At 37.4% G+C, this 17,541-nt stretch overlaps 1 protein-coding gene across 2 annotated transcripts in view; it reads right to left on the bottom strand.

The window, feature by feature from the left end:
• HNMT (histamine N-methyltransferase) overlaps window positions 1-17,297 on the bottom strand; it is a 46,716-nt gene extending 29,419 nt beyond the window's left edge. The window contains exons 1-3 of one of the 2 annotated variants that reach the window (XM_040474960.1): window positions 17,197-17,297; window positions 16,861-17,006; window positions 3,918-3,970 (exon numbers count right to left, since the gene is read on the bottom strand). In XM_040474960.1, coding sequence (XP_040330894.1) covers window positions 3,918-3,970; window positions 16,861-16,997 — 190 coding nt within the window. In that variant the 5' untranslated portion in view covers window positions 16,998-17,006; window positions 17,197-17,297. Of the gene's footprint in view, window positions 1-3,917; window positions 3,971-16,860; window positions 17,007-17,196 lie in introns of those variants that run through there. The other variant, XM_040474961.1, reaches the window with a different exon arrangement.
• Window positions 17,298-17,541: the final 244 nt, after the last annotated feature.

The raw sequence follows: 17,541 nt of genomic DNA, 5'->3' as shown, positions 1-17,541 counted from the left end.
TCTGGTGTTTGAACATAGGAACTGAACACAGATTCTCCTTTAAGCAGAGCCCAGGGCAAGGAGAATACATTGCCCATTACTGCCTTTTGGAACATTTTTCCAGGAATAAATGCATGCACTATAAATAACTAACATTCTCCTTTACCAAAAAAGAATATGGGCTTCTTTTTCTCCATGTACTATGTAACATAAAGACACAATATTCATTAAAAAACAAATAATAATGAAGCTCCATTGGGTGGTTAATTTCAAGAACTATCAATATTGAGGATGAACCAAAAATTCTACGAGATTTAGAATACAGTGCAGTTGTTCTCAATATCTAAAAACAACTGCTGAAGTGAACATAGTGTGAGTACTTCAAGACCTTGAATAAAGCAATTCCAGATACCTCGTGTTTCATTAAAGCACAAACTCATGCAATGTACACAACACAACTTTATACTTCCCATTTGGGCTCTGTAAAAGCTACATGGTCTGTATTTCCTTTCATGATGTTTTTCTCCAGATTTTCTCTCTTTATTTTTGGGTTCACGTACGTATTTCATACATTTTCCTAATATTAAATACATAATCTATGGCTAGCAGTGCAATTTATCAATTGTATTTAATTGATGTGGAAGATTAAAAATGGCATTAAAAAGTTTGCCATGAATTTCCTCTCTTTTGAAGTGCTCAGAGCCCTAATAATTTCTCAGCTTCTGAAATGAATAACCAAACACCTTTTTCAAAAATGTTACATTCTCTTAAACTATGGAATCTCTCTCTACACAATCACCAACCTCTACAGAAGAGAGGCAGAAGACAGAAAGGGTGCATATGTACCCCCTGCTCATGTTTCTGAAAATAAAGATAGGCTGTCAAAGAACATGAGCCTTAAGTGATATAAAAGCATCAATTTCATTTAGAGAGGTTTTTAGTTTGTTTGCTTTTGATTTGTTTTTCTGTTGTGATGGGAAGAAGTGGTAGCACCATTATGAATGCAGAGGAAATATTTGCACCAAAGATATACAGAAAATGATCTGCAGGTATCTGGACAACCAGGAAGAGAACATTTAAACACTGAAACCAGAGAGGTCCCTAAGCTAAAAACGAAGTAGAACCTTGTAAGATACGTTATGGGAGGGGCCCCTAGGTGGCTTAGTCAGTTAAGCACCTGGCTTCAGCTCAGGCCATGATCTCATGATTCACGAGCTCGAGCCCCACATGGGGCTCTGCACTAACAGTGCTGATACTGTGGATCCTGTCTGGGATTCTCTGTCTCTCCCTGCCCCTCCCCTACTCTCTCTCTCTCTCTCTCTCTCTCAAAATAAATAAACTAAAAAAAAAAAAAAAAAAAAGATACATTGTTGAGCACAAGTACTAGATAGGGCCAATGATCTTGTTTGCTATGGATTGGAATTCAGTGACTGACTTGAAAGGATATTGAAGCCACAGGACAATGCAAAACTCTCAGGCATGCTATAGATTGCAGAACATGTGGGGAGACCATTTCTCTAAGGCAAAGACAGAAGGTATCTCATTGTAAAGTGATACATTGTTCTTTTGCATAGTGCTTGCAGTTAGGCAATGACAGGTTATCAGATGAGCATCTCCCTGTTCTATGTGAGCACTCAAACTTACTTAACCGGGTCCTTTCCCTACAACACACTGCTTCTTTCATGCCAGGAACATGTAGACCTAGGAATTTTAAATAAATCAATTTTAATTTCACGTAGCTTATTTACTGGAGCAGAGAAAACTAAGTTATCTATAATTTGAATTTCCCTTGGAGTTCTTCTATTTCTGATCAGCTTCTTAGGAAGAATAACCTTAAAAGGCACCCATATTCTATCCAAGGCAGAGCCTGTTACTAATACAGTGTTAGCGCTCAGTCAGAAAAACTCCAAGTGTTGCTACCTTTGTTTTGGTAAGTTCTCTATATTAGCTCCTATGTGCACCTTTATGTAAGGAATCACTGTGCGGGCCAAATGTTCCTTTCTCTAGATAGCTTATAAGCATCTGGATAAATTTACATTAGAAATTCAATTAACTTTATATTAAAAGGTCAATTAACTTGGCCATGATAGAGATTGTTTTTAATTACTTTTCCTTGTGGGGCTTCACTTCTTGTCCAAGCACAAGTGACACTATCAAACGATAGTTTCAGTGACTGTTGGATGCCTGAAACTAATATGTAAAACTCACTGGAAAGGACTGTCTTGGTGAAACAAATTCCCTTTTATAATCCTTAGGACTTAGAATATCAGTAGGCAACGAGAGGGTACTTTAGCTTAAACAATCTCTATAATATCATTCATGATAATATCTTTCATTATTTGTCCTTGTTGGTTTTTATTTTCTTGGTGAAAGATGATAATAAAGAAAAATTATTTTAAGAGTTAGCCCTCATTACATTATATCACACACAGTATATTTTATGAAAAAAATGAACAAATGATTACATAAAACTAGTAATTCTACTCCATTAGAGGGCTCCTGGTTATCTTTGTGTAAACATGGGCCACAATTTAACTCATTCATGTGTCACTAGAGTACTTAAGAAACTAAAGAGATTAACACTTGGCACTATATAAAAAGTTGTAGTGTACTGTTGACTTGCTACCAAGAAGTAACCAATACTAAGCCATTGCTCAGTCAAAAGAAAATAAAGAAAGATATAAATATGTGAATAATATATGTAACTCTATTTTATATATTGATATATTCAATCAGATCTCCAGATGACTAGCAAGTTAAAAATAAAACAAATGCGGGGCGCCTGGGTGGCGCAGTCGGTTAAGCGTCGGACTTCAGCTCAGGTCACGATCTCGCGGTCCGTGAGTTCGAGCCCCGCGTCAGGCTCTGGGCTGATGGCTCAGAGCCTGGAGCCTGTTTCCGATTCTGTGTCTCCCTCTCTCTCTGCCCCTCCCCCGTTCATGCTCTGTCTCTCTCTGTCCCAAAAATAAATAAACGTTGAAAAAAAAAATTAAAAAAAAAATAAAACAAATGCTACTCAGGAGTTTGATATGAGGCGAAGTCTGCACGTGAAATGTTTTGTTTTATTTTTGAAGGACCAGCCTGTACCTTACAGGTGTAGTAACAATGTGCTAACCATGATATAAATGTTATCTATATAATTCTCACTACAACCTTATAAGATATAATTCATTGTTTCCATTTTACTGATGATTATACAGAAGTTATGTATCAGCCAAGGGCACAACGTTTCATACCACACCCACATCAATCTGCTTTTCCGGATTTCCCATTTTCTCCTAGGATGAAAGCACAGATCAAAGAGTAGAGAGACCATGAGGTGCTTATAAAAGTGGGTTTGGGAGTGTGCTGAATGTTTGGAGGGCAGTTTTGAAACTGAATCAGAGGAAGGAAATAGTTTTAGCCAGTGCAACTCAGAGTTGGGTCACAACAGTATAAGTTAACTATGTCATTAAACATATTTTCCCCCATAGTGATACTTTCTCAATGAAGGGAGCTGTGCACTGATTTTCATTCCAGTGCATTCTTACCTCCTCCTGGTCCAGTAAGTTTGCAAAGCTGCAAGCGGTCCATGGACCTCACTTAAGTGGCACAAGCTTAAGGAATGTCTAACGAAATTTCCCTTTACTGTGAACAGTTAGATCATTTTGCACAAAAGTTATCCTCAAAGCCATCCTATGTGGTTTTCCACTTATAAAAAAGAATGAAAAAGCCATATCTTATCCATATTCTGGATACTAATGGAGGCTTAAGTCCTAAGTGTTATAAAACGATGGGGGCCTTGATCTTAGTTGAAGTGATCCTGCTCTTACTAGTTTTAATAAGCTAATCTCTTCCAGGAGCAAAGAAAAATAGTTTTCTTAAAGAATGAACAATATGCCATCAAAAAGCATGATGTTTGGGGTGAAATACAAATTTTAAAAATGTGTTATTCATACCTGCACCTCCGCCAATGCTTAGAATCTTAATTTCTGATTTTGTATCTCCAATCCTGAAAAAAAAATTATATAGTTTAATAAAAAGATTGCCATGTGCCTTGTAAAATCTGATTATCAACTCTAGTGGAAGAGAAAAATTTATAGTGAACAAAAACTAGGCCAACATGAAAGGTCACACTCATGTCAGTGATTACGCTAGTGTCTTTAGAAAATATGTCCCACTCATTAATGATCTTGATTGGAAGACTTTTAGAAACATTACTATAAACATCTCAGAAATAGGAAACACCATTTGTTTAGAGATTGCTTGGAGAGTAAGAACAGAAAAAGTGGGCCTTTGAGTCTAGTGATCTAATAAGCCATTCGTTATAGATGGGAAAAAGGCTAAGGAGATTCATACTGTATATCTGCCTTCCTTCTTCCTTGCTAACTTCCTTTCAATGAAAAAATGTTTATTAAACATTTATTATGTGTCCATATTTAGCATTGAGGATATAAAAATGAATAAGACACTACTTTGCTTTAAAGTTGAAATGTGAGATAATAAAGCCCAATATTAAGAGAAGGGAAAGATGGCAGAGTAGGAAGACCCCAAGCTCATCTCCTCCCACAGACACACTGAGGTCACAATGACATATAATACAACTCACCCTGAAAACAACCTGAGAACTAGCAAAACATATTTTCTACAGCTAAAGACATAAAGAAGAAGCCCTTTGGAGAAGGGTAGGAGGGACAGAGATGTGTTAGGGAACCAACACCCTAGCATGGCAACTACAGGCTGGAAGGACATCAAAGGCATGCAGATCCTTCCTGAGGAGTGAGGAGATCAAGCCCCACCTGAGGCATTCCCTGTCATGGAACCTATACCAAAAAGACAAGCTGTCATTGTATCTTGCTTTGCAAATCAGTAGGACTCAACTCCAGGAGAGCCAGGAGGGCTATAGGAAACTGAGACTCTGCTCTTTTTTTTTTTTTTATGTTTATTTATTTTTGAGAGAGAGAAAGAGAGAGAGAGAGAGAGAGAGAGAGACAGTGTGAGTGGGGAGGGGCAGAGAGAGAGAGGGAGACAAAGAATCCAAAGCAGGCGCCAGAATCCGAGCTGTCAGCACAGAGCCTGATGCAGGGCTCAAACTCACAAACTGTGAGATCATGACCTGAGTAAAAGTTGGATGCTTAACCGACTGAACCACCCAGGCTCTCCAACACTCTGCTCCTAATATCACTCAATCAGAGACCCAGTACAGAGACTGAAATTTGAAAAGTGCCTGAACCATATAGGAAGGAAGTTTCGTGACTAATTTTAGGATTTGTGTTGGAGGAGCAGGGACCTTTAGAAGCTTTCTCCAGGAGTGGAAATGCTGGAAGGCATCATTTTTCTTGCCCTTCTTCAGCCTAGCTTGCTGGATATTGGTAGGGGCCAATGATGACACTCTCCATCTACTGCTTGCACTGCCTGGCATGCCCCACCAGACCTGCCCCACCAGATACCCCTACAAAGGGGCTCATACCCCACCACACCCAGAAGACAACCCCAGCTGATACCAGTTCTCCTCCAAAGTGACTTCTGTGCCAAGGATACTGGGGGCAGCCTCACCTGCCAGTATGACTGCCGTAATTGTGGCTGGGCCTCTTGGCGGGCTGTGTTGGGCGCTCATACCACTGACCAGTGAGCCCACAGAAGCTATAGCTTGGTCTCTCAGCCAGCCAGGCTATGGGCTATTTCCACCTATCAGTGTGCCCATAGTAGTTTCAGCCTAGTCACAACAGGAATACATATGTATCCCACAGAGGGGATACCCCTAGAGTACCCTTAGTGAATGGGGGCATTGCACTACTGGCTCCCTCAGGATGCCTTCTACACAAGGCCACTACTTTCAAAACTATGAGATATAGCTGATCTACCTAATGTGTGGAAATAAACACAGAGAATCAGGTAAAATTAGAAGACACAGGAATATGTTCCAAACAAAAGAAGAAGACAAAACATCAGAAAAAGAACTAAACAAACTACCTGATGAAGAAATGTGAGTAATGTTTATAATGATGCTCACTAGATTTGGAAGAAGAGTGGATGAACTCCATGAGAACCTCAGTGAAGAGACAGAAAATGTAAAAAAGAACCAATAAGAGTTTGAAAACACAGTAACTGAAATGAAAAATATACTTGAGGGAATCAACAGCACATTAGAGGATGCAGAAGAACAGATCAATCTGGAAATCAGGATAGTGAAAAGCCCCAATGCTGAACAGCAAAAAGAAAAAATAATTTTTTAAAAAATGAGGATAAGTTAAGGGTCCTCTGTACATCAAGTGTACTAACATTCATATTACAGGAGTGCCAGAAGGAAAAGAAGAGGCAGAAAACTTATTTGAAGAAATAATTACTGAAAATTTCCCCAACCTGTGGGAGGAAACAGCTCCAGGAGTCACAGAGAGCCCCAAACAAGATGTACCAGAGGAGGTCTACCTCAAGATACATAATAATTACAATATAAAAAAATTAAAGATAAGATGAAAATATTAAAAGCAGCAAGAGAAAAGAAAACAGTTGTGTAAAAGGGAAATCTCATAAGGCTATAAGCTGATTTTTCACCAGAAACTTTCCAGGCCAGAAGGAAAAAACCTACAACCAAGAATATTCTAGCTGCAGGGTTAACATTCAAAATTGAATAAGAGATATAGAATTTCCCAGACAAACCGAAATTAAAGGAGTCTATTACCACTAAACCAGACACACAAGAAATGTTAAAGGGACTTCTTTACAAGGAAAATAAAAAGCCATAACTAGAAGTAAGAAAATTATGAAAGGAAAAAAAATCACTGGTAAAAGCAAATAAAGCTAAAATGAAGTATAAAACACAAAAGTAGTGAAATAAATTTTATATATATATATATATATTATATCTACAAAAATTAGTTAAGGATTACACAGAATAAAGAGATATACAATATGACATTATATACATAAAATGTAGAGGGGGGTGTAAAAATGTTTTTCTTTTAGAATATGTTTGAACTTGGGGCGCCTGGGTGGTGCAGTCGGTTAAGCGTCCGACTTCAGCCAGGTCACGATCTCGCGGTCCGTGAGTTCGAGCCCCGCGTCAGGCTCTGGGCTGATGGCTCAGAGCCTGGAGCCTGTTTCCGATTCTGTGTCTCCCTCTCTCTCTGCCCCTCCCCCATTCATGCTCTGTCTCTCTCTGTCCCCAAAAAAATAAATAAAAGTTGAAAAAAAAAAAAACTTTAAAAAAAAAAAAGAATATGTTTGAACTTAAGCAACCATAAACTTAATATGGACTGATATATACATAAGATGTTATATATGAGTCTCATAGTAACCATAAACCAAAAATTTGCAATAAATACACAAAAAATAAAGAGAAAGGAATCCAAGCTTTACACTAAAGAAAGTCATCAAATCACATGGCAATAGAGCAAGAGAAAAAGAACTACAAAAACAATTAACAACTATATATATTTATTCACCCAACATAGAAACACCTAAATATATAAAGCAAATATTATCAGACATAAAGAATTAACAGTAATACAATAATAATAGGGAGCTTTACAACATGTTTACATCAATGAATAGATCATCCTGGCAGAAAATTAATCAGCAAACAATGGCTTGGAACGACACATTAGATCAGATGGATTTAACAGATATATACAGAACATTCCATTCAAAAACAGCAGAATACCCTTTTTTTTCAAGTGCACATGGTAGGCCACAAAACTTGTATCAATACACTTAAGATAACTGAAATCATACCAAACATCTTTTCTTATCATAGCCATATGAAACTAGAAATCAATTACAAGAAAAAAATGGGGAAAAAAAACATGGAGGCTAAGCAGTATGCTACTAAAAAACCCTATGGATCAACTAAGAAATCAAAGAGGAAATAAAAAAAAAATGTCTGGAAACAATAAAAATGGAAACTCGACAGTGCAAAGTGTTTGGGATGCAGCAAATGCAATTCTAAGAAGTTTATAGTGCTACTTGTCTACTTAAGAAACAAGAAAAATCTCAAACAATCTAATCTGACACCTAAAAGAACTTGGAAAAGAATAAACAAAATTCAAAATTAGTAGAAGGAAGGAAATGATAAAGATCAGAGATGAAATAAATAAATTAAATACTTAAAAAACAATAGGAAAGATCAGTGAAACCAAGAGCTGATTCTTTGAAAAGATAAACAGAATTCATAAAACTTTAGCCAGATTCATTAAGAAAAAAGGAGCGAGGACTCAAATAAAATCAGAAATGAATGAGAAGTTACAACTGACACCATAGAAATACAAAAGATTATAAGAGACTACTATGAAAAATTATATACCAACAAATCATACACCAAGAAATAGAAGATTCTAAGACTGAATCAGGAAGAAATAGAAAATCTGAACAGGCAGATTACTATCGACAAAACTGAATCAGTAATCAAAAAACTTCCAACAAACAAAAGTCCAGGACCAGAAGGATTCACTGGGGAATTCTGCCAAACATTTAAAGAGCTAATACCTATACTTCTCAAATTATTCCAAAAAAGGGAAGAGAAAGGAATGCTTCCAAATTCATGCTACGGAACCAGCATTACCCTAATACCAAAATAAAAATCAGACAAAGACACTACAAAAACAAAAGAAGACAAAACAAGATGGCCAAGATCCAAAATAGATTCATAAATTCTCAGCAAAATATTAACAAACTGAATTCAACAATACATTAAAAGGATCATTCACCACAATCAAGTAGGATTTATTCTGGGATATGAGGATGATTCAATATCTGCTAATCAATCAACATGATATACCACATTAACAAAATGAAGGATAAAAATCATATTATCATCTCATTAGATGCAAAAAAAAGACATTTGACAAAATTAAACATTTATTCATGATAAAAATTTTCAACAAAGTGGGCTTAAAGGGAACATACCATAACATGATAAAGGCCAAATAGGAAAAACCCACAGTTAACATCATACTCTGGTGAAAAGCTGAAAGCTTCCCCTCTAATGTCGGCAATAAGACAAAGATTTCCACTCTTACAACTGTTATTCAACACAATACTGAAGTCCTAGGCACAGCAATCAGACAAGAAAAAGAAATAAAGGCATTTAAGTTGGTAAGGAAAAAGTTAAACTGCCACTATTTACAGAGGACACGACACTATATATAGAAAACCCTAAAGACTCCACTAAAAAACTATTAAAAGTATAAGTTCAGTAAAATTTTAGGATACAAAATTAATTGCAGAAATCTATACCATCTCTGTACACTAACAACAAACTAGCAGAAAGAAAAATCAAGAAAGCAATCCCATTTACAACCGCATTAAAAAGAATAAAATATTTGCAGCACTTGGATTAAATCCAATCCATTTGCATTTAAATGATTAAAAAATCATTTTAATTTTATTTAAATCCAAGATTTCATTTAAATGATTTCAGGAGTAGAATTTAGTGATTCATCACTTATGTATAAAACCCAGGACTCATCCCAAAAAGTGCCCACCTTAATGTCCATCACCCGTTTAGCCCATCCCCCCCTCACACCCCTCCAGCAACCCTCAGTTTGTTCTCTTTATTTTAAGAGTCTCTTGTGGTGTACTTCCCTCCGTTTTTATCTTATATTTCCTTCCCTTCCCATATGTTCATCTCTTTTGTTTCTTAAATTCTGCATATGAGTAAAAGAATTTAAAAAATTCCGCATATGAGTGAAATCATATGATATTTATCTTCCTTTGGCTTATTTTGCTTCGCATAATACACTCTAGTTCCATCCATGTTGTTACAAATGGCAAGATTTCATTCTTTTATATTGCTAATATTCCATTGTATATATATACATCACATCTTCTTATCCATTTGTTGGTCGATGGACATCTGGGCTCTTTCCATAATTTGGCTATTATTAATAGTGCTTCTATAAACATTGGGGTGCATGTGCCCCTTCGAAGCAGCACACCTGCACCCTTTGGATAAATAGTAGTGCAATTGCTGGGTCATAGGGTAGTTCCTCTATGGAGGAACCTCCATACTGTTTTCCAGAGTGGCTGCACCAGTCTGCATTCCCACCAGCACTGCAAAAGTGTACTCCTTTCTCTGAATCTTTGCCAACATCTGTTGTTTCCTGAGTTGTTAATTTTAGCCATTCTGATAGGTGTGAGGTGGCATTTCATTGTGGTTTTGATTTGTATTTCCCTGATGATGAGTGATGTTGAGCATCTTTTCATGTGTCTGTTAGCCCTCTGGATGTCTTCTTTCAAAAAGTATCTGTTCCTGTCTTTTGCCCATTTCTTCACTAGATGATTTGTTTTTTGGGTGTTGATTTTGATAAATTCTTTATAGATTTTCTGATACTAACCCTTTACCCAACATGTCATTTGCAAATACCTTCTCCCATTCAATTAGTTGCTTTTTAGTTTTGTTGATTGTTTCCTTTGCTGTGCAGAAGCTTTTTTATCTTGATGAGATCTTAATAGTTCATTTTTGCTTTTGTTTCCCTTCCCTCTGCAGACAGGTATACTCAGAAGTTGCTGTGGCCGAGGTCAAAGAGATTGTTGCTTGTTTTCTCCTCTAGGATTTTGATGGTTTCCTGTCTTACATTTAGGTCTTTCAACCATTTTGAGTTTATTTTTGTGTATAGTGTAAGGAAGTACCCTGGTTCATTCTGCATGTCGCTGTCCAGTTTTCCTAACACCACTTGCTGAAGAGACTGTCTTTTTCCCATTGGATACTCTCCTGCTTTGTCAAAGATTAGTTTTCCATGCTTTTGTGAGTCCATTTCTGGGTTTTCTGTTCTGTTCCATTGACCTATGTATCTGTTTTTGTGCCAGTACCATACTGTCTTCATGATTACAGCTTTGTAATACAGCTTGAAGCCTGGAATTCTGATGCCTCCAGCTTTCTTTTTCTTTTTTTAACACTACTTTGTCTATTTGGGGTCTTTTCTGGTTCCATACAAATTTTAGAATTGTTTGTTTTAGCTCTGTGAAGAATGCTGGTATTATTTTGATAGGGATTGCATTGGATATGTAGATTGCTTTGGGCAGTATCAACATTTTAAAAATGTTTGTTCTTCAAATCCATGAGCATGGATTGTTTTTCCATTTCTTTGTGTCTTCTATAATTTCTTTCATAAGCTTTCTGTAGTTTTTAACGTATAGATCTTTTACCTCTTTGCTTAAGTTTATTCCTAGGTTTTTTGTGGTATTTGGTGCAATTGTAAATTACATCGATTCCTTCATTTCTCTTTCTCCTGCTTCATTATTGGTGTATAGAAATGCCCACAGATTTCAGTACGTTGATTTTATATCCTGTGACTTTATTGGATTCATTTATCAGTTCTAGAAGTTTTTTGGTGGAGTCTTTTGGGTTTTCCATGTAGAGTATAATATCGTCTACAAAGGGTGAAAATTTAACTTCTTCCTTGCTGATTTGAATGTCTTTTATTTCTTTTTGTTGTCTGATTGCTTAGGCTAGGACTTGCATCACTATATGGAACAACAATTGTGAGAGTGGACATCCCTGTTGTGTTCCTGACCTTAGGGGGAAAGCTCTCAGTTTTTCCCCATTGAGGATAATATTAGCTGTGGGTCTTGTATATGGCCTTTATTATCATGAGGTGTTTCTTTCCCTACTTTCTTGAGTCCAGGGCTGAGTGGCTTTCCAGGGGAATTCTACCAAACATTTAAAGAAGAGTTAACACCTATTCTTTTGAAACTGTTCCAAAAAATTGAAATGGAAGGAAAATTTCCAAACTCATTCTATGAGGCCAGCATTACCTTGATTCCAAAACCAAACAAAGACCCCACTAAAAAGGAGAACTACACACCAATTTCCGTGGTGAACATGGACGCAAAAATTCTCAACGAGCTACTAGCAAACTGAATCCAACAATACATTAAAAGAATTATTCACCACAATCGAGTGGGATTTATTCCTGGGCTATAGGGCTGGTTCAATATCCACAAATAAATCAACGTGATACATCACATTAATAAAAGAAAGGATAAAAACCATATGATCCTCTCAATAGATGCAGAAAAAGCCTTTGACAAAATACAGCACCATTTCTTGATAAAAACCCTCAAGAATGTTTTTAATAAATATGTATCTACAGACATTTGGATATGCAAGATTTAAGCTGAGTGGGAGAGAGATCAGGGTCGATGATGTATTCTGGAGAATTAGCATCATAAAGCTAATGGTCAAAACTAGGAGACTATATTTTATCACCCAAGTATATTACAAAGAATTAGATGATCAGTGGGATGATATGCAATGTCAACTTTTAAAAGTCACTGCATTATGGGGAACCCACAAAGGGGACAAAGAGGAAAACAATAAAGCTCATAGAGGATAGAATTAGAGAAACTCTGAGAAAGCCATAGGTAGTGTCAACAGTAGCCGAGTGTACTACCAAAAAATAAAGGAGGAATCATCTCCAATGAATTTGGAAATATGAATATCTTTGATAATAGTTTTAAAAGAAGGTTGAGGGCACAAGTCTGATGGCAGTGAGATTAAAAGCAAACTAAATAAAGAGGAAGAAGCTAGAGATTGTTGACATAGGACGAAAGAGTAAGAATGGGAAGAGGAAGCAGGAACTGAAAGAGTAGTGCTTGTTTCTTTGCTCTTTAGATTTTTTTTCCCCCTGAAGTGAAAGAGCCTACACAGAGTAAGTAGTATGACAAAAACAGAGATTGAAGCAAGGTTTTTAAGAAAACTGGAAAGGATAGAGTCAAGAGCACATATGAATGAGTTGCCTTTCTTAGTTCTAATTATCTTCCCATTCATAATCATAGTCCTGATACACCCATCTCTATCTATGCTCTTGGTTAATTCTTAAAACTGCTTTATATTGTAGATAGCACAGGGAAGCTATGAAGCAGAGTACCAAGGTCAAAATCCCAGCTTACTGATATGTTACCTTGAGCAAATTGTCTAATTTCTCTGCATCTTTATTACCTATGAAATAGGATAATAATACCATCTACTGTGTAGGACTGTAATAATAGTAGCTGGCTTAAGGAGGAGTTGTATTATATTATTTAATTCATGTAAATCTCTTAGAAATATGTCTGTACATGACAAGCACTCAACAAAATATTAGCAATTATTATTATTATTCCAGGCACAGCTAAGTGATTTCACTCTGAAACTTCACAACTCTTCTATGAGTTAGACACTATTATTATCCCATTTCATATATTGTAATGATTAATAATTATTGAAAACTTACCACTTACTACTTACTACTTGACTTTAGAGTCAAGGCTCTAAATGCATTACATATAGCAACAACAAAAAACTTTATTATTTACAGCTATACTGGAATTCTCCCCACCCCATGCTTCACCTACAGATAGGGGATTGTTTCCAATCCAAAAGAAATCAAGAAAAGAATGGCATGAGATCTAGAATTAGGGAATCCAATATTGCAGAGAAGGGAAGAGAATATCTAGAAGGTGAAATAAATTATCTTAATAATTGTATAGCAGACGGAGAGCAAATCACCACAGACTGAAAAAATGAACAGAGCTCCAGAATAGACGTTCCCATGGGGAAAAGTTAACAGATGTCTTGATCTGCTGGACTGTATTGAGAGGATTAATACTTCTGCTTGGGGTATAAGTAGTGATAGTGATATGGAGAACGAAACAAAAGAAAAAAGTTAAATTTCCTTACAACTTACAGCCCATTGACATGTCCTTGAGACAGAGTGACCTTCCTCAAGGAGCTTAGCTACCTCGACGTTAATATTTTGCTAAGGGCAAAAGGCAGCCTTGGCTTAACATTAGCCTGAACTTCAGGATTCTAGAAGTCTCCTTTAACATATAAAAATTCCTTTGGAAGCTTCCTTTCTCTCTACTATCCCCAGATATATGTTAGCAATGATCCTCCAAGCAGATGGTCCTTTGATATACATCTGAAGGGTCTCTTGACTAAGGTTTAACTAAATAGTAGTAAATGACCTTTTCCTAACAAAAGCTAGTTCCTCAAGGTCCTGGAAACATTGCTTCCAAATTTTTAGACACTTAATGCTATCTCTAACCCCTTTCCAATTCAAAAGTATATAATCAGCCACTCCTCAGAACCCCTGTACAGCTCTTTCTGCCCATGGGTCCTGTCCCTGTGCTTTAATAAAACCACCTTCTTTGGGGCACCTGAGTGGTTCTGTCGGTTAAGTGTCTGACTCATGATTTTGGCTCAGGTCATGATCACATGGTTTGTGAGATCAAGCCCTGTGTAGGACTTTGCACTGACAGCATGGAACCTGCTCTGGAGTCTCTCTCGCCTCTCTCTGCCCCTCCCCACCCCTCTTTCTCTCTCTCAAAATAAGTAAATATGAAAAATTAAATAACTAAAAATTTAAAAAACACCTTTTGCACCAAAGACGTCTCAAGAATTCTTTCTTATCTGTTCCTTCCCAAACCCCAACATTTTCACATCAGTAGATATATGGAAAACTAAGAAAAGAAACTAAAATAAAAACAATAGTTATCTCTAGGAAAAACAAAAAAATACCTGAAAGGAAATGTGATTGTAGTATAACTCATCATTCAATTATGAATAATATGTACATAGGCAAAATGATATAAACATTCAAATTATTTAACCAAAAATTTTGACATAAATATACTGACATGAGGGGTGCCTGGGTGGCTCAGTCAGTTGAGCGACCGACTTTGGGTCAGGTCATGATCTCTTGCTCTGTGAGTTTGAGTCCTGCGTCAGGCTCTGTGCTAACAGCTCAGAGACTGGAGCCTGCTTCGGATTCTGTGTCTCCCTCTCTCTCTGTCCCTCCCCCACTCATGCTCTGTCTCTCTCTGTCTCAGAAATAAACATTAAAATTTTTTTTAAAAATTAAAAAAATAAATATACTGACATGATAGGGGAGGAAATGTGCGTATTTAGCTATTTTAATGCAGTAAAATTAAGAAAGAAAAGAATAACATGTTATTTAGAATTAGGAAAGAAAATTTCATAAGAAACAACTGAAATATTTCAAAGTGTTGAAGGTGGTTGCTTCTGGAGAGTGGGAGTCAGATGGGAGTGAGTAGGGCTAGGAATTTTTGCAATATTTTCAGTATTTTTACCACTGCAATGCAAATTTAATTATGCCTTTGAAAGTTCTACAGTCTTTCAGAAATTCTATATTCAAGATTTCCAACTAGATTGTATACCCTGTGAAGATAGGGGTCACCATTCATTATGTTATAACCATCCATGGTACCTATTCAAGCCACTGATGACCGAACAAAACCAAGGATCTGGATAAACTACAGACATGAACACAGACCTTTAGTACTACAAAAGAATTCGGAAATTAAGTCATTACCTTTAATTTTATAAATGAGCAAAAAGACCCAAAAAAGTAAATTATTAGTTCCTAGAGAAGAAGTTATCTGAATGTACTGTATGCTTTGATTTTGGCATCATTATCTATTACTTATTAATTAGTAATAAATTATATAATATTCTATTAAAACAAACATTTAAAAACTGAACCATGGGGCACCTGGGTGACTCAGTAGGTTAAGTGTCTGACTCTTGGTTTCGGCTCAGGTCATGATCTCACAGTTTGTGAGTGTGAGCCAGGTATTGGGCTCCGCAGTGACAGTGCAAAGCCTGCATGGGGTTCTCTCCCTCACTCTCTGCCCCTCCCCTGCTTACTTGAGCATGCACTCTCTCCCTCTCTCAAAATAAATAAATAAACGTAAAAAAAAAAGTAAAAACTGAACCACAAAAAAACAGAAAGGGAGGGCCGCCTGGGTGACTCAGTGGGCTAAGCATCCTATTTCACCTTAGGTCATGATCTTGAGGTTCATGAGTTTGAGCCCCATGACTGTCTGTGCTGACAGCTTGGAGCTTGGACACTGCTTCGGATTCTGTGTTCCCTTCTCTCTCTGCCCCTCCCCCACTCACACTCTGTCAGGCTCTCTCTCTTAAAAATAAATAAACATTAAAAAATTTTTAACAGTAAAAAGAAAAATAGGGGAATGGAATCCCCTATACATCCAGCAATGCCTGCTCTGATCAGGCAGAGGTACTGTCCTGGTGAAAGAATGTCAGGCCTACAATAGAGAAATCCAGCAAAAGATAAAATATCAGTTTCTGTTGCTGTTGTAAATTGGATCCACAGTCAGTCATTTCTTCCCAGTTTTCTATCATTATTTCCTGAAGCAGAGTAAGTTACAGCAATCCACCTCCAGATAGGTGATTTGATTATCTTTAGCATGTGGAATCTTTTACTCTTGTAATGCTTATCAGCTCTGGCACAAATTGAACACATTAATCACCAAAAAAAGAAGTCTGCAAGAAGGATAGGAGCTAGTGAGTTTCACTGATAATGGAAAAATGCTTTTTTTTTTTTTTAAGAACCACATTGCTAATATTAAGTTGAAAGGAAAAGACAATTTTTTTGGAGTGATAACTATAATAATGAGTACAGAAGTGAATTTAAATGGACATTAGGAGAACTGAGAAGCACTCACTCAATCCTCGGGCAAACAGGAGTTGGTAATTATTTATATTTGATTCTAATGAAAAGAATACTAGACTCTCCGTTTGGGATTTTTTTTTTTTGAGACACGTAAAATCTGGAGGAGGGCTGAAAAATCTGAGCTCAAAGATCTGTATCTTTTCCCAAATGAACATATGGATGTGTGCCTTCAAATGGTTAACGCTTATCTCGGCGCGGCTGGAAACACTGCACAAATCAGAGCCTGTGAACGTTGAAAGCGAGCGTCTAACTAAAGCGCCGCAGGAGAAGGGGCGCCAGGGGGGCGAGGAGCGCCAGGCGGCAGCTGCTATCAGTAGCTCCTTCTTATCCCCTCGCCCAGCCTGCAGGGCTGGGCTCGACCCATCTATCACCGCATAGAAAGAGCCCGAGGCTTGGCTCTGACAAAAACGTCCTTTTTTGTTACCTTGCTATTATGCCTGGCAGCTTCTGGTCCATGAATTCCTGCATGCACTGGTGTTCCGTGGAACTGCTGAGAAACCTCCGGAAAGATTCAACGTATCTGCTGTGGTCAGAAAACAGGCTCCTCATGGAAGATGCCATGTTTGGTTTCTGATGGAAGGCAGAGAAGGAGGGGAAGCTTTAACTTCCCCTCCTCTTCCCAGTTCCTTTTCTCTCTACTCACCCCCACCAATTCCTATCCCCACTTCTCGCACCACTACCCCCCCCCCCCCCCATGCCAGAAAAGCCTGCTTTGAGTTTTAACATGCAGCGAAGGCTGGTGTGCAAATCACATTCTTACGTCAGTTATTTGTGCAGGACTTTGAGCTGATACTTTAACCCCTGCAGTGTTCCTTTATAAGAAACGGAGGTGGTAAAGCAAAGCAATAAATCCACTGTTATAACTTGTTTTTAAACGTCTGAAGTTCAGAAAGTCATAAAAACTGATCCCATTCTAATCACTTCCTGTTTTGTCAGCCTTTGCCAGGAGTGAATTCCAAGTGGGACAGTGGCTGCTTTAAGGGCCAAAGGCGACAAACACAGGGTAAACAGCCAGTTACAAGGCTACAAACCACTTTCAGAAATATACCCCTGCTGAAATCTTTGACAGAAGATGGATGTCCGCCTCCATGCTTTCTACAGGAGA

Source organism: Herpailurus yagouaroundi, unplaced genomic scaffold, assembly GCF_014898765.1.
Source record: "Herpailurus yagouaroundi ecotype Mexico unplaced genomic scaffold, PumYag 140, whole genome shotgun sequence".
Classification (NCBI taxonomy): domain Eukaryota; kingdom Metazoa; phylum Chordata; class Mammalia; order Carnivora; family Felidae; genus Herpailurus; species Herpailurus yagouaroundi.
The sequence above is the reverse complement of the archived record's forward strand: the minus strand, read 5'-3'. Positions and strand labels throughout refer to the sequence as shown.